At 37.6% G+C, this 22,870-nt stretch overlaps 1 protein-coding gene across 1 annotated transcript in view; it reads right to left on the bottom strand.

Moving 5' to 3' along the window:
- Positions 1 to 2,947, bottom strand: part of LOC116242174 (desmoglein-4-like) — a 31,407-nt gene extending 28,460 nt beyond the window's left edge. The window contains exon 1 of the mRNA XM_090138298.1: positions 2,741 to 2,947. Coding sequence (XP_089994424.1) covers positions 2,741 to 2,947 — 207 coding nt within the window. The remainder of the gene's footprint in view (positions 1 to 2,740) is intronic.
- Between the last annotated feature and the right edge of the window lie 19,923 nt (positions 2,948 to 22,870).

Here is a 22,870-nt window from a genome sequence, read left to right as displayed (position 1 = left end):
ACATTTCCGTGTTTCTTGAACACCTCCAGGGATGGTGACTCTATCACCTTCCTGGGCAGCCTGTGCCACTGCCTCACCACTCTGGGAACAAATTTTTCCCAATATCCAAACTGAACGTCCACTGGCACCACTTGAGACGATTACCTCTTTTTCTATCACTGTTACCAGAGAGAAGAGGTTAACCACCACCTCACTACAACCTCCTTTCGGAGAGTTGATGAGAGTGATAATGTCTCCCCTCAGCATTCTCCAGGCTGTACAATCCTGGTTCCATCAACTGCTCCCTGTAAGACTTGTGTTTCAAACCTTTCTCAGCTTTGTTGCAACAACAATCTGCCATGAGTGAAAACTTAGCCTAATTTTTACTTGAATGCCAAACAAAACAAAGGAGATGTACAGAAATTTCTGCACAGTGTTTTTTTTTTCTCATATCGCAAATAATAATAATAGTGCTGAAGACTTATGGTTCATCTTAAAGAATGATTGATATTTTGTATTCCTGATTGGATCAGCGAAGTCTTCATGAATGAGTATCTTCACTAGCTTGCCCTTCTGACAGTGATTTTGGAGAGTTGTTTGGGTATGAGGACAAGCAGCCTGAGAGATAAACTGTGCACAGAAGAGAGGCATTATCTGCTGAGTGGAGCGTGGAAGTGTTCTTGGTACAAGAAGGTTGGACATGTCAGCAGCAGGACCTGTGTGCTGCTTCACTGCTTGGCATTATTTTGCATTGTAAGAACAAATCTAACTGTCTGTTATCTATCAGTTTTCTACTAGCTCACTAAATAAAGAAAACAAATTTATAAAAAAGTTCTGATAAGACAGTAGAAACATGTTCAATTCAGGCAGTGGGTAGAGGTTATATGAGTGCAAAATAAATAGTTTTTATTACCACTTTTTTTTTTTTTTTTTTAAATACAGTTGCAACAGTTGAAGCATCATTCGTAATGTATAATTAACTTCCTTCTCGCTAATCCAGTAGATCGGCTTAACCATTTTATCTGGATGGTCAGTTTATAAATTTATTTCAGCTGATAACTTGACTGACTTTCTTGGTGAAGCCAGTGTACTTTCCTGTGTTGTACCAATGTCTCTTCAGCAGTTCGAAGCTTTTGCACATAGTCCACCACAAGTTTTTGTTTTGATGTTGAATTGGAAACAAAGAACCAAACTCACACTAGTTATGCAGAGATTCAGGAGTAAATGGAACAGTGCTAAATGTTTGACTTCAGAAACACTGGAAAGCAATCAGTCTTTCCCCTTAAAATGAATGAAAAAAAATAATAAAAAGAAATGGAAATATTACATGAAGGAAAAATATCTTACTTCATTGAAAGATATTGAGAATTTGGTTGTTGCGCTACCTGTGATGTAAGCGTAGGTGGCTACAAAAGCAATTGAAGAGATTAATGTCAGCTAAAACATCCATCAGAAGCCAGGAAAGAAATTCACTAGAATAGTAGTAGTTTCAAGCCAATATTTGAAACCAGTCAAAACTACACTTCTAATAACGCTTTCCTTTCTGCTCTCTGAATTGAGGATGCACAAACTATTTATATAGGTCAATATAATAGCACAGTTTCTGAATATATTGTCTATTTAACCATATGAATTCTGTAAACCATAATTATTCAGGCAGTATTATGTCCATGTATCCATAGGTATACATGTCTATGTGCATGGTATGTACAGAGAAACACAGCAGAGAGAGAAAGCTGTCTCAGGAACACTGTCCTTTTGCTGTCCTCAGAGAGAGTACAGTACTTTCCAAAGGCCTTTAGCTTAGTTATAAAATGTGATATAAAATATTGATTCCAGGCATCTTGCAGTCATTATAGCTCACTGAATAAAAAGGTCTATTACTTATGCTAAATAGCAACAGTTTTATAATTCTTACCTATTCAATGAAATTTCAGTTTTTTGAATCACAGTATTATATGAAGGTAATTAGTCATATCTGGATCATAGAATCTTTTGATTTGGAAGGGACCTTTAAAGGCTGTCTAGTTCAACCCTGCAATGAACACGAACACTTACAGCTAGATCAGGTTGCTCAGAACCCCATCCACCTGACCTTGAGTGTCCCAAGTGAGTGGAGCATTCACCACCACTCTGGACAACACGTTCCAGTACGGCACCACCATTATTACAAAAAACTTTGTTCTTACACCGAATCTAAGTCTCATCTCTTTTACTTTGAAACCATTTACCCTTGTCCTGTCACAACAGACCCTGCTAAAGAGTCTGTCTCCTTCCTTCTTACAGTTCCTCATTAGATACTGAAAGGCTGTTATAGGTCTCCCTACAATTTTCTCTTCTCCAAGCTGAACAGCCCCAGCTCACTCAGCATGTCCTGTAGGGGAGGTGTTCCATCCCTTGGATCATTTGTGTGGTCCTTCTCTGGACGTGCTCTAACAAGTCCACATCTCTCTTGTACTGAGGACTCCAGGTATAGATGCAGTACTCCAGGTGATGTCTCACCAGTGCAGAGGAGCAGGATCATCTCCCTTGCCCTGCTGACCGTGCTCCTTTTGATGCAGCCCAGGATAGCGTTGTCTTTCTGGGCTGTGAGAGCACACTACTGGCTTATGTCCAGCTTTCCATTCACAAGGAACCCCCAAGTCCTTTTCAGCAGGGCTGTTCTCAATCCTTTTGTCCCCCAGCTGGTATTGACTGTGGGGGCTGCTATGACCCATGTGCAAGACTTTGCACTTTGATTTTATTACCTCATGATTTTCACCTGGGCCTGCTGCTCAAGTCTGTCTATGTCTTTCTGAATGGCATCTTGTTTCTCAAGCATGTTGACCACGCCACATTGCTTGGTGCCATCCACAAACTTGTTGAGGGTATACTCAATCCCACTGTTGATGTCACTGACAATGTTAAAGAGCTCTGGTCCAAGTGACCCCTGAAGGACACCGCTCTTCACACATCTCCATCCAGACATTGAGAGATTGACTGCCACTCTTTGAGTATGATCTCATAGCCAGTTTCTCATCCATTGAACAGTTCACTTGTCAAATTCATATCTTTCCCATTTGGAGAGAAGGATGGTGGACCATATCAGAGGCCTTACTGAAGTCCAGATAGATGACATCAGTGGATCTCCCTTCTCCACTGATACAGTTAAACTATCACAAAAAGCAAAAAGATTGGTCAGGCAGGATCAAGTAATAGGCTGTTAAAATCATATTCTGGCATCTAAGTAAGTGGCATGACTATCAATCGTGTCAAGCCTAACCAGCTTAGTGCTGCTAAAAAGCAGCTACTAATCAGAAAAATGTATTGGGTAACAACATCACAGTATCTCTTCAAAAGAAATAATATAATTTTAAGCATCTACATTCATTAGTCACAAAAAAGAAAATATAGGCCTGGCAATCTAAAGCATGAACCCATGCACTTACATAATGGAAAGATGAATCTTCTTTAGGTAGTGAAAATTTAGGTATCACTTTCCAAAGGTTTGACTTAAGATAAGCAAGTGGAAGAGCAGATGTAGGCCTGGGCAGACAGTATCTATACACCAAGCCTGTGATCAGCTCCACACAAACCAGGAATGAATCCCTGAACTTGTACAAGTAAACTCCCCAGCTTAATTTAAATGTATTGTACTAAAATGTCCTCAATGTCTAAACCCTGAGCAGTGTTATATTTTTCCAGCCTTACTGCTTAACATACCTAAAGGCAAACAACCCCCTGGAGTATAGTGCTCCCATTTAGTTTTTCTTTCATTTCTATTTTCGATTCTTGCCAAAGAGAAACTGCTGAGTAGGATGGGCAGATGAGAGATTTCTGAAGGTAGGAACTGATGAAGATGATGGGTGTGAAGAGGGCTGTGTGTCGGGAGTGGCACTAAAGCCAATCGACTGCAATGACACTGGTATGCCCTGCCTTACAAGAGCATTAACTCTGGGCAGCAGCCTGAAGAAGACACCTTTGGGGTTTTCAGCTGTAGTTTAAAAGGCATTTTAGCAAATTGGTTCTTCCCTAATCTCCACTGGCAAGCATCAGACATATCTCAGAACAATGCTTTTTAAGCTTCTTACTTCATGTACTCTTACTTGTTACTTGTTGTAATTAGCAATAAAATGTTCACTTAGGCTATTTGGTACGGCTTCCCATCTTTCTCTATTTCTATCATCATTTGAGGATCTCTCTTCCTCCAAGCCTACGTATGACTTTGGCCATCTTCTTGCACCTGCAAGCCTTGTGTGTGTGAGATACAGGCAGAGAGGCACACTCTTTCTCCAGCTTTTGCTGTGATGAAGCTAGAGGAGATGTAGGAGGAAATTTAATTGGGTGGATACTCCTAGCAGGGTTAATGTCTTCCCTGTCCTTCTACCTGGGAAGGAGAAAGAAAGGACAAAGGAGGGAAAGGAAAGCAGTGCCTTTATCTCTAGGTCATACGTCTGTGTTCAGATTAATGGCATATGCTTATGGGTGATTCCAGAAATCCCAGTATAGGTTTTAGATGGCAATGGATGATATTCATACACATTGCTGTGAGGCATGATCAGTGGTCTTCACACACTTGCTTTGATGAAGCTGAGGAAGTATTTACACTTCCACAGCACTAACTAATCAGCTATCATGACTACTACTGAAAGTGTGATCACTTCTTTTCAACTGATAGTACAGAAAAGGTATGTGGGTCACAAGAAAAACATGCAGTTTCTTGTCTCATCTGACTGCTCAGGCAGTTATTTTTGTGTGAATAGTATGGCAAATAGCAAAAAGACTTCCTGAATCTAGTTTTGCTCCAGTGTGAACCATGGTCCTGAAGAAAGTAGCTGGTAGTTGTTTGCTTGCATGCTTTGCTGTTTTACTGTTTACTACATTGATTATGCTTTAGGCTCTGCTCTGCCTCTCCAAATCATTTGGAAGCAGATGGATGTTCATGTCTTGTACTCAGAAAAGACCTTCATTGTGTAACTTGCAGGAAGCGGAGGCCATATGGTTCAGCAATCACTATTAAAATGTCACCATTGGAAACAATAAAATCAAATACATCTCCTTAACACAGTGCTTTCCTTAAAAATAGCTCTTAGACAGAAAGTGACCGAGTAAAATCAAGGTTATTTTCCTTTACCTCTAAAGAGGGAGAACTGGCATTTCAATATTCTGCGACCAGTGGAAAATACTGAATTCCTAGGTAGTGTACCCCACTCTTTCAATTTCAACAATTAGCTTTTCGTGAAATGATCACAAATTTCCACATCATCCAACAAAATATTTTAAGATTTTAGAATTCTTGTTTATTGTGCAAAAGAGAATGTGTGTTTCAGTGTTTTCCATAATGTAATACTTGTTTTACATTTTATTTACATTACATATTATACATCACCTTTAATGTAATAGCATTGTTATTTTTTGTTTTTATACGAGCTCTAGTAATATCTGAACTGTTCTCACAAATGCTCATATAAATATTATAAAACAGTGTATCTAACCAGAGATCTTTGCATTTTCTACACTTGTGTACTGAATTTGTGAGAAGATGTCTTAATAGAAGTGTTAAGTGGAGATAATGACATAAGCATGTGTCACATCACTAGCTGCAGACAGCAGACTAAGATTTCCTCTAATATAACAGCTTCAATAGTGGCCAACAGCAGTTGCTTAGTACAATAGGCAAGTTCAGAAAGGAACACCCAGAAAAGAGTCATTGGTGGTTAAGAGCTTCATGAGCTGGAAATTGCATCCGTACAGCTACGTCTAATTGTATTTGATGTACCTTTCTTCCATTAATTTATTTTAGAGCTTTTATACCACCAAAACATCCTCTGGCGATGAGTTCCACAGATTTAGTTATATGCAGTGCAAAAATGTTCTTCCTCATGTTGTTTTAAACATGAGGACTGATTATTTCACTCAATGCACTCTGTTATAAGAAGCAGCAAGTAGTTGTTCTTTAGTCACCTTGTCCATGTCATTCACTGTCAACCTACTGAATGATGGGGACCTACAAAACAAAATGAAGCACATAGATTCTAAGAATGACTGTTAAACTTCTCTTTTAATCAAGATTCAGCCTTTCCTGTAAATGACAGTCATTATGTACCATTAAGGATGAAAATGGTGTGTTGCTGGAAATAAAGATTATCTTGTTTTATCTCTCCAATCATTCTGTATTCTGTTTTTCATCTCTGGGAAGTTACTGACCCCGAACTGAATTCACAGGAAAAAAATACCTTTGAGTTTGCTGAATTTGGAACTAGTCCTGTGAGAGAAAATTGATTTCTGTAAGAGAGATTGGTGTCTCAAATTCATGTAATTCTACCTAAGGCTTGAATATAGACCCATAAATACCTAAATTATGTGAATCATACTTTTAATTTATTCTCCTGAGCTGTCACAGGGGCATTTAAACAGTGTACCAAAAGACCTGGAAATGTCACAGTAGTTGGGCTTTGCAAATGCTGTACTAAAGAACAGATGGTGGAGATTTCTTAAATTTCTAACTTCAAGAAATAAATCCCATAAGGCCTGAAGTGGATCATCACTGATTCAATAGCAGTTACTAATTTTGGCTTGTGTGTCTGCTATTGGTACTGATGCAACTTGTTTCCCATAGCCTACCAGGCCTGCCATGTGGATAAGCTTTCCTAAAGGAAATATAAATATCCATCTGAAAACTAGAGTCATATCACCCACCTAGTTTAAGCATCACAAATATATATAGTCACTAGTGTGTCATATACTCAAGACAGTCCTAAGATGAGTCTCCAGAGATGGCTCCTTCTGGCTGTTTTGGAAGTCAAAATGACTGTGCTTCTAACCTTATGCTTCTTGCCCTGGTGCCTTCATTGGATGGACGCTTAGTCAGGAGGGGTTTATGTGGGCCTGAGTTACAAACTGTACATGAATTGAAGATGTGACAGCCCCTGCACAGGTCACTTAATTACAGATAGGCTTGTTGTGTGTTGCTGCATTGGTCGTGTCAGCTCCTGTTGCAATCTGGCCCATGGACATCTCAGACAAGTTGCTGAAGATCATCTAGACTGGGTTGGGTACCTATTACAAGCCTAATTAGAAGGAAGCAATTACCAGCGTTACATAGTGCAAATGAAATTTTGTGCAAGCAAACAGCAGCTTTGGCATTTACTGAAGCTTCTCTTTTTAAATACTCCTTACATACTCATTCACCTATTAATTTGCATTAATTGTGTATTCAATGCAGAAATTTAGGTTTGTTACATAGTTCTGTGTTATACTTGTGTGTTTCTTGCATAAAAAAATAAACCATGTTTTTTTCTTCTTGAATCTCAGCAGAAATTTTCTAGTTTGGTCAACATAACATGGAAGAAAGATATTGTTCCTCCTACAAAATTTCTGTTCTTATTGCTCTCCAGTCTAAATAATGTATTTTTAGGTTTGTCTCTTGAAAATCCTTGCCTTCTGTTGTGTGCTGTCAGTTTCTCAGATAACACCTGCCACAGCAGCCACAGCTTCCAGTACTTACTGATGATGATCTGCCTTTGTTCACTGAGTGAGATGTTCCTCTTGCCTCGTTTCCTTTGGTCACGCAGATGTGAAGGGAAGTGAAAACCTGCTCCCCTACAGTGTGGCAGAAATACATTGCTACCTGCCAATCTGGGTAATTGAGGAATTGGTTCAGACAGATAGTGGTGTGCCCATGGCAGGGATCTGTTCTTTGGAGATAGGTGAGAAAAAAGCTGGACTTGGGTGCTCTCTGGAAAGATCCTTCTTTCAAGCAAGATTGCTGTTCCAGGCAACTAACTCATTTGGGACATTTTCACTCTTAGCCTTTTCCTGAGGTTTTGCGACTGACCCCTGATCTGAATCTCAGCTCTACAGTTTCACTCAGATTTCAGTAGGTTTGGATCCATGCAGTCCACAGCCACCCTGAATCTAGGGAGCTCTTTTCCTACTTAGAGACACATAGTATAAGACAGCTGGAAGCAAGGGGAGAAAAAAAGACTCGAAAATTGGAGACATTTCCAGATATTTCATTTATTTTTGATTCTGGGCAGTGTGCATTCTTGCGCTTCTGAAGAGACTTTAATTCAGAATAAACAGTGATTACACCTTAACATGGAACAATATTTTCTTTTTTTCTTTTTTTTCTGCAGTCATTTTTCCCCATTAAAGACTTAAATGCTTTTATTATTTCAGTGGAAAAATGTTGATGTGAAAATTTATTTGCCAAATACACAGGAGATGCACTTATGTATGTACTTCTGAACTCCGAATTTTTAAAGTGTTAGAAAGATGCATCCCTATCAACACAGTACTGTCTTTAATATTGTATGAAGATATTACATGAATTACATGTATGAATATTACAGCTGTAGGGAAGCTTTTTTTCTGAATGGAGCCAGTAGGACTGCAGTAACTGATGCCACTTGATCAACACCTTGTGTATGTTTGCTAGATAAAGTGGTCCATGCTAGAGTTGTACAAATCCCAAGCTGGACCTTTTTCTTTAGCACCTGCCACGCATCCTCAGTATCACCAACTGCTGCTGAATCCTATGGTATTTTTTGGGTTCTTCTGGAGGTTTCTTTCAGAAAGACAGACCTTGTGTAGGTCCTGCACAAATACCTGTCTCTGGGTTCTTCATTCCTCTGACCTGTGCAACGCCCTTGAGCTTCCTGGTACCATCTTCACTGCTATGAAAGACACACAGGTTATTTCAGGTGCTATTACTTATCTGGCATATCTAATGCATGCATAAAATATGACAGGGAGCTTGGACATATCTTTACAAATTTATGAAATTATAAGAATATATGTATACCTTGCATCTGCTAAATGATAGTGAGACATCAGTGTAACTTCAGACAATATTAAATTGTCTACTATTTGACTGAATTCACATGAGATCATTCCTATTCCTCCATTTATCAGTTCAGTTAGCTACAATACCCCTCAGCTAGAGATGTACTTTACACAGACCTGAAGAAAACAGTACTGCTCATAATAAAATAAAAAAATCTACCAGTGACCAATGATTGTCCCTACTGGGCTTCCAAAATACCTTAAAACCATTTGGGTATCTTCATGCATGTAGGGTGAGAAAGTGAAGCTAATGTGGAAAAGACAAGTGTTAAGAACAAGTTTTCAAATTTTGGATTCAACACCAGCGGTTTGCTCTGAAAATAAAAATCATTACTGATAATTTATGCCTTTATGACTGTGATGAATAAGGGATGTTGTCAGAGAAGCAAAGATTAAACGCTCTAAATGTCTTTGTCATTGTTAGATATAAAATTGATGCCTCAACCATAAAAAAATGTCTACTTGGTTTCTCAAGAGTATGACAGTGCACATATAATTACGCGGGGAATGAGAGTAGTGAGAACAGAGAGGTGTGGCCTTATAGTGCACTGAGTACAGGCACACACCTAGGAAAACAACCAGTCACTGGGGAAACTGATAAACAGTTTCAGTACTTCACATCTGAGGCAATAAGCAGCACTCCAACAAGTCAGAATGCCTCATCCGCCATTTCAGTTGAGTATCAGAGATGTGCAAGTCTGCTGACTGATTTTTAGAATGAGGCATGAGCAATAGGCATGAGGCAGTGAAGTGTTGCCTTTAGGTCAACTACAGAGTGAGAAAGCAATGCATACAATCCTGCATGCTGTGCAGGAATATGCTACTTTGCCTAAAAGAGAGAGTTCCTTTGCTCCCCACAGCTTTGCTTAGACATTTTATACTTGAAAGAAAACACGAGACAGAGAAAGATATGTAAAAATTCCATAAGTAAAAGAAGAAAAAATCTGTGCTAACATAAATAATTCTGAATATTATGTGTAATGAGACTAGGCACCTCTAATAAGCTCATAAGAGAATTTTGGATGTTATGAATGGTGTTGGTTCTTTCTGTGTAAAGAAGACCTTTTAAAACAACCTAATACTCTTCTTAGCAGCTGTCAAAAATGTTACAAGAAAGCTAATAAAGCAACCAACACTACAGGTACAGCGGGATTTCGGAAACTGCTGAGAATGACACACAGCTAGTAGTTCAGTACAGAAATTACTAAGAAAGCAAAAAGCAGGCTGTCATTTTCTTCTATGAACGTAGTTCACTTAAATGCATAGATTAAGAGCTGAAATAGTTTTTCTATGAATATGTTTCTAAGAATCCTATTAAACTTCAGTCATGATTTATCACATCTATCAGGTTAAAATAAACTGCACTACACACTCTACTTTTTCTCTCCTTTGCTGCTGATCGACAGAATGATGTATTTATAGTTGTTGGCACAAACCTGGAATTTGTGATTTGCCAGAATAAAATTAACATTTTGAAGATGGATTTTGCTATAAATTCAAAATGATTTGAGAAAACATCATTGAAAACTTAACATTTTCCTAAATGTCTTCAGATTTGATTCTTTACCCCATCGCAGGTTTATCTAGTTTTTATACAGCTGGGGAAGATCTGGAAAACTTTCAAATATCTGCAAAAAAGAAATAAGTGGTGTACTTTGTATTTGATTTGCACAAACTTTTTCATGTGGTTGCTTTTTTTGTGAATGGTGCAAGCACAGAGCAGAGTACAGATGAATTCTTCGTTTGCGTTGGTCACTGTTGCCTTTTATTAACCTACTGCACCAATTTCCTCTCCAGCACCTCTCCTTTAGGATGTGGTTTTCAGAACAGTAGTAGAGGCTTGTGTGATAAATTCATTCTCCCCTCCACATGCTATGTTAGATTGCTATACTAAAGCAACAAGTGCATGTATTTTAAGGCTAGAAGGAACCATTATAATAATTTAATTTCCCATGGATTAGAAAGTGCAGAATTCAGAAATATACCTAGTGTACATAATTCAAAGATATATATGGTCTTGACTTATAGAATCTGTGTGCTGGGTATCCCATCACTTCCCTCGGTTATTTATTTAATATGTGCTGGATTTCCATCTTACAAATTTGCACAGTTCTTACAGACTGTTTATCTCTAGAATACAGATCCAGATTCTGAGTTTATCATGTCTAGAGTCTTCTAATATCAAAATCTTCCCCTCACACAAGTATTTATGGTACATGGTCTTCTCCCTATCACAAGCAGTAACATCGGCAGCTCCTGCAATGACTATTTTTTCCTTAGCTTTTTGGAATCTCTTTTCCTTCTAGAAGACATCCCCAACTGCAAGACTTTTTCCTCAGTTGCAGTCTCCATCTTTTAATCAAGAGCTCCCCATTTCTGTTCTCTTTGCATCTGAACTGTGCAATTCAATTTAAATGTATATATGGCTGATTACATACTACCAACAGTAGACTTTGAGAGTGGAGAAATTAGAGAGCTGCACAACTGTTTAAAAACTCCAAGTAACTTTTTTTCTTTGTGAGTGAGATTGATGAGGGGAGACTCCATACCCAAACAGTCCTATGCCATTTCCTTTCTACTCTCCATAATTTCCCCACACAACAGGCCACAACCTGCTTTGCTCTCCCTTCTCCTTTCCTTCTCATGCAGACATGAGAAAGACAATACCTGGGAGATCTTACTTCTTCCCAAAGGTAGAAAGACAATAATCCAGAAAAACAACAAATACACTTAAGGAGGAGGTGGGTTTTTCTCTCCTACCATCTAAACTAGTCCCACCAGTAAGGCTGAAAATTCGAGCTGTATGAGCACAGGATTTATGGCTAAAAAGGAAAGGGGTCAACTGACCCCTAACCACTCCTAAAAGTCTCAGTGCTGTTGAGAACAGTAATAAAACATTCTAACTGTTTCTTTGGGAAAAGGATATCATCCCGAGCCTCATATGCTTTTTTTTTTTTTTTTTTCATATGCAGAAAGAAATCCAGGTATTTTAAATACAAATTCAACAAAACTTGCTTTCCAGGAGAAAGAACAAAGAGAGAAAAATATACAACAATGCCCTGGCTAGTCTGGAAGAATCCTTAATTCTCTCAGCTTTGTGCAATTAACTTGGGAAAATCAAGTAAGAGCACATGCTCCCTGTTCAGTCAGTAGAGAGAAATCACCTGTAGAAGATGAATCAGAGCGTCCAAGATCTGATTTACTTGCCGGAGACGCTCATCTCCTCCCAGTGACTACAGAGGGAGTGCAGAGTGACAAAACTTAGCACGTCAGAGCATCAGGTAGAGGCTACAGCGAGCTGGCTTTCCATCCCTCTGAAGAAGTCTACTTTAAATGTATTTATCCACGTATAAAAGTTATTCTGCATAGTATGCTGATAAAAACAATGTTGTATGACCTAAATGTGGTACATGGCAGTTCCAACTCTAAACGTTGTTTTTTCGATGCTTTAATGAATTCTTCAGCAGATTTCGCAGTGACTTGTGTTCCATTGCCATTTTGACTGAATTACAAATAAACATACAAATTAACAAGTTGGTCATTACTCCTGGTTTGCAATACTAGTATAATATATAAACAAGTAGTTTGCAATAAACTTTACATATCATCTTTTCTGTCTTCTCTGCAGAGCCATTTGTAGACTTTTATGGACATTTACAACAAAGGTAAAGTTTTCTTCCAAAAATAGAGACGGAAAATTCTATGGTTACAGTGTACATATGCCTAGTTCCCTCTCCTTTCACCCTTCCTCTGCAGAGGTTTTTCCTCTTCTAAGCTTCTTTCTTTCTTTCTGACGTCAAAGACTTTGTCACTTTGTAGCTCTGATTCATTAGGAAGGATTTGTGAGCTTCTAGAGATAATGAATACCACACATTCCATTGGGCCCATGCTCCACAGGTCTTTTATTGCTTTAAGCAGACGACAGTTTCAAAGTGTTGGAAGAACTGGCTGAAAAAGAAGTACTCTGTGTTTGAATATGTTACCAATCCACTTCTACACAGCTTGCCAAACAAGCTGAGGCTGAATTTGTGACAAATTCCACAGAGATAAAACAAGACAAAAGAAAGTCTATCTCATCATTTGCAAATTACAAATTCAACTAAGAGGCATCTGCGTGTGTTAAACTTGGAAATGAATCACAATCCACAGCAATGGCAGCTGAATCTAGAAAACGTATGTGAGTTGAATTATGCTGTTTTTGAGCATGCTTGGAGACATAGGCATGAGAAGTTGAGTCATTCAGAGAGCTGGCATAGTTCAAACTGCCCCAGCCAGTGTTGATAGCAGTTATGGAGCCTGAGGAGCGGCTGAGATCCCTAAGATAGCAGTCTATACAGAAGTTTCACAGAGGTAAGCAAGGCAAATGGAACCCAAGAAAGTTGTGCCTGTAATTCCTGTGCATCCAATTGTCACAGCTATACCTCTCACCAGGATATGCCAGTAGTCTGCAGACACCATAATATATGGGAGGTTTGAAGGCACTGCATTGTGCTGGAGTTCTCTGCCAGGAAGATTACTCTTGCTAGGATCTGCATACTCCTGCATAACAGACGTTGTCTGGATTACACTGTGGTTTAATATGGTAAGAGTTCAAGCAATGTTTCCCTCTGTAAAACCAAATCCTGTTTTCCCTCCTCATATGAGAAGTCTCACTGAGCCAGAGGAACAAGCTGGGCTTGTAGGGTATAAAATCCTTTGAACTAAACTCTACCCTCAGTTATACCTCTGTGAGTTGAAGCATGTTTTGCACTTCACTGATGGTAGTTGGAATGTTTCTTTGCTACTGCAGAGGAAAGACAGCAGCTCTAGACCTTTTCACTCAGTCTGAACTTCCAAGAGCATTTTCCTAGTATACTACTATAGTGTGAACTAAAGCATATGGTTATTACTACAGTTATTTGGTCATTGCTTTCTGACCACACATCTATAATAAGGTATTCGCTGTTCAGAACTGAGCTTGAGCTTTGAGTGAACCTGAAATATTTAGTGTAGAAGTCACTAAATAAGAAGTAAGTCAGGAGGCTTACTGAGCATGTATCTGATTTTCTGATTTACTGATCTTGTGCAAGCATGGTTTGTTTGTTTGTTTGTTTGTTTGTTTGTTTGTTTGTTTTTAATAAGAGTAGCAGAAATTTTCTGCAAGAGAGAGATACAAGTATTTTTTTCCAAGCAAAATAGCACCCATAAAAAGGCAGGTAAATAAGGCAAAAGAATCTGCTGTGGACATTAAGATTTTGCTTCTCATCTCTAAAAGAAGTGATTCTGATGTAATATATGAAATAAATATTTGTTAAAATAAATACTTCACAGAATATTTTATATTAGTGATTTTGGTTGGAAAGGGTAGGGGAGACCAGAGAAGGAAGAAGCAAAAGCTTGTGTGGAAACTTAGCTTTAATAAGATCAAGTTTTGCCCTGCCATGTTTTGAAACGATCTGGAAAAGCCTGTTGCCTTCCGCAAAGAACAAACACAGTTAAAATTACTAACGCAATGACTCTACTTAACAAACAGCTTAATACCTGCAGACTTTCTAACTGGGTGTGGAGGTGTAATTGGCTCTTTTGGATCTTTCTCCTTGGACGGAAGCCAAAGTAAACTCCCAAGCCAAGTCATCCTGATTTAAAAACCATTTTCTGAAGCTCTTGGTTCCCATGAAGGTCCAATATCTATTTAACAATCGGAAATCCAGATACAAGTGAAACACTTCATTTAGAGATGTAAGTGGTGTACAAAGCAGTTATGACTTATACAGTCATAACCTGGATGAAAGCTAGAGGTAGAAATTGGGAAAAAAAAAAGATTTCTGAAAGTACTGCTTTTCAGAGAAGAAGGGGTGGAAGGCAGCACAGAGAGCAGGGATTCCTGCCTTTCTGGGGTGATGGTCACCAGGGAAGAGTGGCCACAGAGTCAAGAGACAGACTAACTGCCACTGCAAGAAAGGTGCTTGGGACAAGCTGTGCTCCTGAGAAGTCTGGAGGTGACTCTCCCTCATCCGCTGAGGTGCTATCCTGTCCCAATATACGATTACACTCAGGACTTTTCTACTAGTCTATTTTAGAGACAATGGAGGATCACAGGCTTCGTTACCATTTGGTTTAACTTTTTTCCGAGTCTTGTTGTAATAGTTATTTTTTATGCTGATGATTATTCAGAATTGCAGGCAAGTAATGCTTGGCGCTGCTGAAGTAATACCATTCAGCCATGTCCATTTTCTTTCCTATACACTCCAACACGTTGCCCTCTTTTCTCAGTCTGCAAGTATGTCTGGAGTGCAAAGTGGCCCTGGTGAAAACAAACCCTCAGCCACAATACCGGCTATAGTCCAACCACAGCAGAGATGAGCTAATCCAGCCTTGGTAGAACTGAGGCCACAGGCAGTGCAGTAGATCTCTAACATCTGCATTTGTGCCAGAGAGAACCTTAATAAAAATAACAGACTGCCAACAGTGGTGTCATTTTAGCTGGGCTGATTTTGAAGATGCTGTAGCAGCATATAATGTTCAATAACTATCCTGACTTTACTGAGGTTACACACATAGTTTTAAAGAGCTATCTAACGTCTTCTTGGCTTATCTGTTAAACTAGGGAATGCTTGCTGTAAGAACTAAAAATAATGAGGGTAAATTGTAATGCTAACATTAAGCAGAAAAAAAGTCTTTTGAAGTATTGCCCTGTGGGACTCACTTAGGCTAGTTCAGTCAGGTTTGGGAAGTGCTTGATGATGGAGGATATGAAAATGCAGAGAATCTGGGTTCCGACATGAGGGAAACACAAGCTCCCTCTCTAATCCCTGACAGAGGTAAGGCTGAGCAAGACACAGGCAAACCCTCCAGAAAAGTTTAATGGGGAAACCATGTGACAAGCAGGTAAGTTAAATATTATTCATGCTATTTCAATACTTTCCGGCATTTTTCTCCTTTTTCTAATTTAAAAATATATGCTTTGTGGAGCCAGAAAATTGTGGAATGCCCTGAGACAGAGCAGGAAGCCCTTTGAGGCAGGGGACACTGGGCCCTCTCCCTGGCCTCAACGCCTCAAGAACAGCCATTGCTCTGGGCCTGACACTGTGGCAGTAGGAGCCGGTCCTGCTCAACTGGAAAATGCACTGTGCATTCCGGATGATGGCAAGGATGAACTGAGGGCTAGTTTGCAGCATTCTGCTGTAGCCATTATTAAGAAATGATGCAAATTTTTCTTCCAGGAGGAAGCATCCGGGAATGTGCCCACACTCTGCTTTACCTCCATGTGGCAATGCCGGCTTGCATGAAGTGGTTTGCCCTGTTTTTCTATGCAGGAAAAGCTGGACTCACCCTCTCTAAAGAGCCTTTATTTTCTGAGGAAAATGGAGTCAAGCTGATGTTCCTTTGGGGGCAGAGTGAGATTTTTTTTGGCTGTCCCAGGGACTTTGCAGGAGTGGCCTGTGCATCTTCCCCACTTTTGCTCTTTACAGTCCACTTAAATCAAAGTTTTATCCTATAATCATTTTATTTCATTAACTCATTTTCTCTGGTTTCAATACAATTTCAAATGTTTGCTACCAAAAGCAATTTCAAAAAACTTTCTACTTACGTAGAAGTGGGTGATTCATGCTTCTGTGTATATGACACAGGTGCATGAAATGTCTTATTCCCCACCTTTTTCTGTTGCCAGCCAGCCTACACAGACATAGCTACTATGAATAATAAAGTAAAGTAAAATAAAAACACTTTCAGAATTACTGAATTCTTTCTGAAGAGGCACAGAGATGATCAACAGAGATCATAGTGCATCCATGTTGTGACTCTTTTTACTATCATGTTTTATGTAAAATAGTCTTTTTGAAATAAAAATTTGGGTCAGAAAAGTATTTTAAAAATCACCATTTCTGTTATGCAATTCTTATGATAATTTATGAAGACCAGTGGCATGAACTGCTAAAAGGCATCAAAGGGAAAGGATGTTCTTTTCATGTTTTACATCTCAGGGGAAAAGCACTGAAAATACTTAGTGCAAACCTCTAACCTGATGCTAGCACAGAACGTACTCTCAGTTATAAGTGCTCACAGGCAATATGTTGCACTGCAGTTAAATTAACACTTATAATTGTATGGTGATGTTCTGAATATCTGCATGCATTGAAGGCTATATATAGATTTGTTTATGATACTGCCACCTTCAGGAATTAAGTTTTATGTAGATTTAAAGTAGCTGTAGTTGTGAGATGAAATAACACTAGAAGTAATGTGTTTATCTAATTCCCAGGCATGTAAATTTCTCAAACTGGGTTCCTTACTTATCTTATATATCACCTCTGAATTTAGCCTTCATAGTGTAAGGCTAAGTAATTCAATGGCAGTTTAAGGCTGCTTCAATTAATGTGCCAGATAAACGTGTGCCGTGTTAAGCAGAGAGCAAAAAGCATTTTGAATGTGAAAGGTAAGACAACTCCCACTTAAACTACTCCAGCTCTGCTTATGCATTTCCCTATATGATTCAAAAGAATTAGATGTTCAAACGCTCTTCAGAGGTTCCAGCTTTAGCAAAAGATGATGTGGAACTAAATGAGCAAAATATTTTTCCATTCCTTTGAAATATCAGAGATTGTTCAAATGAATCCTGCACTATCCTTGAATGAGAAGAGGATCTTCCAAAGTTTTAAATGCTATTTGCAGTAGGATATTAGTATTAGTAGATTAGTAGATAGTAGGATACTAGTATTATATTAGACCTGTAATTAATACAGTTTGCAAGAATGTAAAACTGTTATTTTAGACCTTGCTTTGAATAATTAAGAAGAAATATCTCAAATTTTTCATGCTCCAAGAAAGTAGCCTATTCAGTTGGGTATTTTACACTGTACCTTACTCAGGCCCTTTTATTAGACATATTTAACATATGAATGAATGTTACAAAAATTCAGTTCACGGTATTAATTTAGTCCAACTTTTCATGTCTGTGACATCTTCACTGGAGCTAATCACACAGGTAATCTAGGTTCAGTGTCAGTTTTCAGTGGAAATAGAGTAAATATGACCAATCCACACAGGACAATATTAATCTGATCAAATGCGGGCCTCTGGTTTAGAATAAGGCATCAATCAACTACTGATCAAATCTCTGCTGACTAAAAAAAAATTCCAAGTTCAGAAGTTTGTATCTATGTAGTAAAGACACATTTAGTCAGTTCCATCTCCCACAATTACCCACCTTCAGTACATCTCAGGAATTCACAAGGATGCATGCAGTGCATTTTTGGAAACAAAGTTTAAATGTTTCCTTTGCTTATTTTCTCATGCTCCTCTAACCTATCAGACTCAGTCCACTCTGCAAAAACAACTAAATACTAACTGGTTATCAAACCTGGTTCTATGACTGATCTGATTTTTTGAAAATATGACTTCAACTTGGATTTGTAACATTGTACTGAAGACCCCAGTCAACAAGGTAACAGCGAGTTTACAAACATTGTTTTAATAAGAAACTTCCTCCTGATGCATAATTTTCTGAAATATTGAAAATCATTCTGGATACCAAAATGTGTATCTTCATATAAAGATCATGCAGATCATGAAGAGGTAAGACATTCAAAAAATTACTAAATATTTATTTTCTGAATTGATAACAATGGCAATCACTTGTGTTAATGTTTGCCTTCAGTGGTTCAAATGTATTTTGCTTACTGCCCAGATCTGATAATTAGTGAACTAGGCTTCCTTCAGTACCACTACACATTGTGTATTTTACATAGAAAAGCATGAAGAATATTTTATAAAATGTTCAAGCTGTCTCTCCAACTAAAAATGTTTTTGCTTTTTCTTTTGCTGTCCTTTGTTTTAGCTGAAACAAAAACTTGTAAGCTCACATTTTATTACGTAATCTTCCTATGAATTTGCTCAGAAATGTAAGCTTTCCTGCCTAAAATTGAATGCATGCTGATAGGAAAACCTTGGCTTATGAAATATATTTTTTCTCATATCAGAAATGCAATTACTGTTATGTCATCAGTATATCATGTATCATAACTTTAAACATCATAAAGGAAAAATGTAAATATCAGGAATATTATTACTATTACTCTTTGTCAACCAGTCACCATCTTACACAGGCCTTACTCCAGATAATATAGTAAACAGAAAGTTAATTATCCAGTAGGAAGGAAAAAAAGCATAGCACAACAGCTTTGTAATATCCTTTTGTACCCTACAGATTTTATCTGCTTCTAACGTATTATGATCTCAGTTTTATAATTATACACAGGTACATAAAATAAGACTTTGCTTTGAACTCCTTGAAATACAGCATAAAAGAATTACACACTCCAAATGCAGTATTAGCTTGGCTTGCTGTAATATTGAAAGGTAGCAAACAGACAAATTAATCATGGGACAGAGGGCTTGTGTCTCACCCAGGGCTATACCACAAACCCAAGAAAGCCCAGTTTAACCTCTTGCTCAAGCCAGAGATTTTTTTTTTCTGACTTCAATAGGAATTGGACTGGACCCAGAAAAGGAGAGGATGCTATCAGGCATTAATTACTTCACCTTGATAGGAACTTGAGGCAGATACCTGGTTGAAGAGTTAGTTTCAAGAGCAAATAAGAAATGGTAAAAATACGTGCCTACTGCATCACTACCAAATAATTGCTCTTCTGATTCTCAAAGAAAGGTTGTAGCATAAGTTTTTAACTATTGCCCTTTTCTGTATCATTTACTGCAGCTTTCCTTGTGGCAGTATTGTATCCCCAGTGAAACAGCAATTTTCTTCCTTCTTGGTGTGCAAATTTAAGAAAAAAGAGTGCGAATGAAGATGGAAATGGAATGTGTTCAGTTGAAAAAACCTGTGGTATAATAACAATTTTTATTTTATATCTTCTAATAGGAAGAAATATTTTGTAGTTACAGGGAAATGTTTTTGTCTTCCCCTAAACTCAGTGATAATTATTCCTACATTACCATATTTTATACAAGAATTCATAGGAAGAATATGATAAGTATACAAATATACAAAAAACTTAGAACCGAAAATTTTTTACATTTTTATGAATGATTATTTTAATTTCTATTAAGAATGCTAAATGCAAATAAATAATTTATTTGTGCTTCTGCTTTCAAGTTGATTTGCATAAATCAGGAGGCTGCCTATAATGAAATACATTTATGACAAATTCATAAAGTGAGTACATTTTGAATTATGAGTAAAAGGCAGAAAAAGTGGCGTTAAATGAGACTGCTGGCTACAAGTATCTTACTAATCAGTTTCTAATGATATCTGTGACAACTCCAAATTTCACAAGGAAATTGTGAAAGGCACTGGACCAACAATATTTCTCTTGTTTTACATGGTACAGTGTACAGTATCTTAACAACATCATTTAATCATCTCAACATTGCCACCATATGCACCATATGCAATAACTACTGTACGAAGGATTTGGTAAAATGTCATCTCCAGTTCATTACATTTAGGACATACATATTTCTCCTCTTTTAGATCTTTCTCTTTGTGAGAAGTAATCACTTTCACTGTAGGAAAAAAAAAAAAAAAAGCAAAACAAACAACATCAGAATGAAGAGTAAGAATTTTATCAGAGGAGATTTTGTACAGCAATTCAAATTTAATGTTTAGATAATTGCAGTCATAATTGGATTGTATGATTTATTCAAAATGAGGAGTATCCATTTTGTAACCATTAAACAAATAAACAAACATACAAACAACAATAACAAAACCAATAATATTTCTCGTGTTTTTGCTTTCAGGCCACGTCTTTCAGAAAGCTAAAACAAAGCTCAGATTTGGTATAGTTCAATATTTTGGCCAGGCTAAAACAATGCAAAATTAAAAAGTGAAATGGTATTTTATGAATCTCAAAAATCATGTGGATGAGTTGTAGTTTATCAAGCATCTAATAAAAGTGGAATGCAAGACCTGGTTTTTACTCTTTAAAAATTGAGTGATGAGTTCACAAAGTAAAGAATGAAGAGTATATAAAAGAATTTCAGTAGGGAGAAAATAATTTCTTCTGCGCAGGTAATCTAAACATAGGCAGAAATTAGGGAAAAAGTCTATAATCAAATCAGCCATTTAAAATGTAGAGAGGCACTTTAAGTCTCTTTTTCATATGTATTTCAGATTAGTTTTCATATTGGTAAAGATATGAACTGATTGTAAGTATGTCAAATAATAAAATGATTCTTTTTTTTCCTTCTTTTTATTCTTCTAGGTAGATAAATTTACTAGTAAGATTTTTGAGGTAAAGCACAAAGTGCAGGAGTTCCCACCTCTTATTCTCTCGTCATCATTAATAGCTTCTGTGATTGAAGAAGCATGGCAAGATGCACCACTTCCCAGGATCTGTTTTTCCCTCTGAAAACAAAGCTGACCATATAACTTTAAAATGCTGATTTGGCTGCTCGAGTAGTGAATGTTTCTAAAATGTTTTAGGCTTTCCCAAAATCATACTTGCATATATCCTCTCCTATGAGTAACACAATATCATTTCTTGTCAGAGATGAAGTCCTCCAGGGCCCTCACATGGGACCAGTTCAAGGCCCTTTGCAAACAGAGCCTTAATCCACGGTGGTGAAAGGAAAGGGTAAAACAGCTGGAAGTGCTGTGGTGGTTATGACTGTAGAGGGAAACACAGTGGTACTTTCAGAGGACTCTGCTTTTCAGGGAAGGTTTGAAGAGCTAGCTCAGGATGGAAAAATATAAGGAAGGAAAGCTAGGCAGGCACATTACCCATGTTGAGGGGATGATGGAAGCTAAAATGGCACGGAAAAGGGTCATCTTCTGTTTTGTTACAGATCACCTTACCTTTGTATAGAGATAACCACACAGGTCCAATCAGCTTGTGATTGTCAAAGACTTACGGTGCAGTTTGCATATTTGTTGCCTGTTTAGCTCTCCATCTCATATTTGTGAAGCTAAATATTTTTTATCTAGAAGCAGTATATTTTTTTTACATACACAGATGGAATTACTCCTTTAAAATTATAAAGGCTACATATATTGATGGATAACAGTAAAGACAAACTCGCTGTTATTACACTGAATAGAATTTGTTCCCTTTTCTAGTTTTCTAGAAGTAAAAGTGAATGTGTATTTTGTGTCTGTGTGTGTGATGTGGGTTGAATGGAGGGCTCGTGTATAAAGAAATCATGTCAGTAAATTACTCCTAGCATTTATATATTACCATGCATGTTGCAGCTTGGTTTTCATAGCATTCCACTAACACAGATCAGAACATTCCTTGCTCTTTTGAGTATCTACTGGCCTTGTTCAGGAGTACTACTTATCTGCATATCTCTGAAAAGAAAAGAGAGAAAAGGAAGCCTAAACTTGTAATAATGTTTTAGACTTCACAGTTTTCTAAGATGGAATACATTTGCTGTTTAATGTTCATTACAGCGTTCTTACTTTCATTTGGCTTTCTGCAAAAAGGGAGATAAATAAGAGTGAGTAAAACCAGCTGAAGGTAGATTTACTTTGCTAAATCATTCCTAGTTTTAATTTTACTGCATAAAGGACAAGTGAGCTGGGTTTTATATTATCTTTGAGGGAATAGTAATCAGGAAAGCGATAAACGCGTCAGAAAAACATAAACAGTGAGAAGGGCAAACTTTTTTCATCTGTTTTGTTGTGGTTTTGTATGATGATGATATGGTAGATAGTGAAGATACAGAGAAGCATACACACTCTAAATACAGAACAAGATACTACCTGTTGCTTAGCTTCGACTAAATAAAGCAGTCCAATAAAATACCAGAAAATGGTCATGACAAGTTGTTCTCTTCTTAATTGTTATGCAATTCGATGTATTTCATCATGCATATTAAAATTTTGAAGAACAGTGATTGGACTTGTTTCTCAATTCACTTAATTAATATCAATTTATCAAGAGCTGCTTTAAAAAAATCAGTGGTATCATGCATATGTAAAAAGTTGTAATTGATAAGTACACAAGGCCCACTGTGTATATAGTTGCTCACAGAAGTTGCTGTCTACTAAGTAGTCACTCTCTACTTCATTAGTCTCTTTCCTTTTACAGTTATTTATAAAGCAAGAAGTAGCAATTATGCATTT

The sequence above is a fragment of the Phasianus colchicus genome, chromosome 3, assembly GCF_987193195.1.
Source record: "Phasianus colchicus chromosome 3, bPhaCol1.hap1.1, whole genome shotgun sequence".
Lineage (NCBI taxonomy): Eukaryota > Metazoa > Chordata > Aves > Galliformes > Phasianidae > Phasianus > Phasianus colchicus.
Note: the sequence above shows the minus strand (reverse complement) of the source record. Positions and strands in the feature narration are given on the sequence as shown.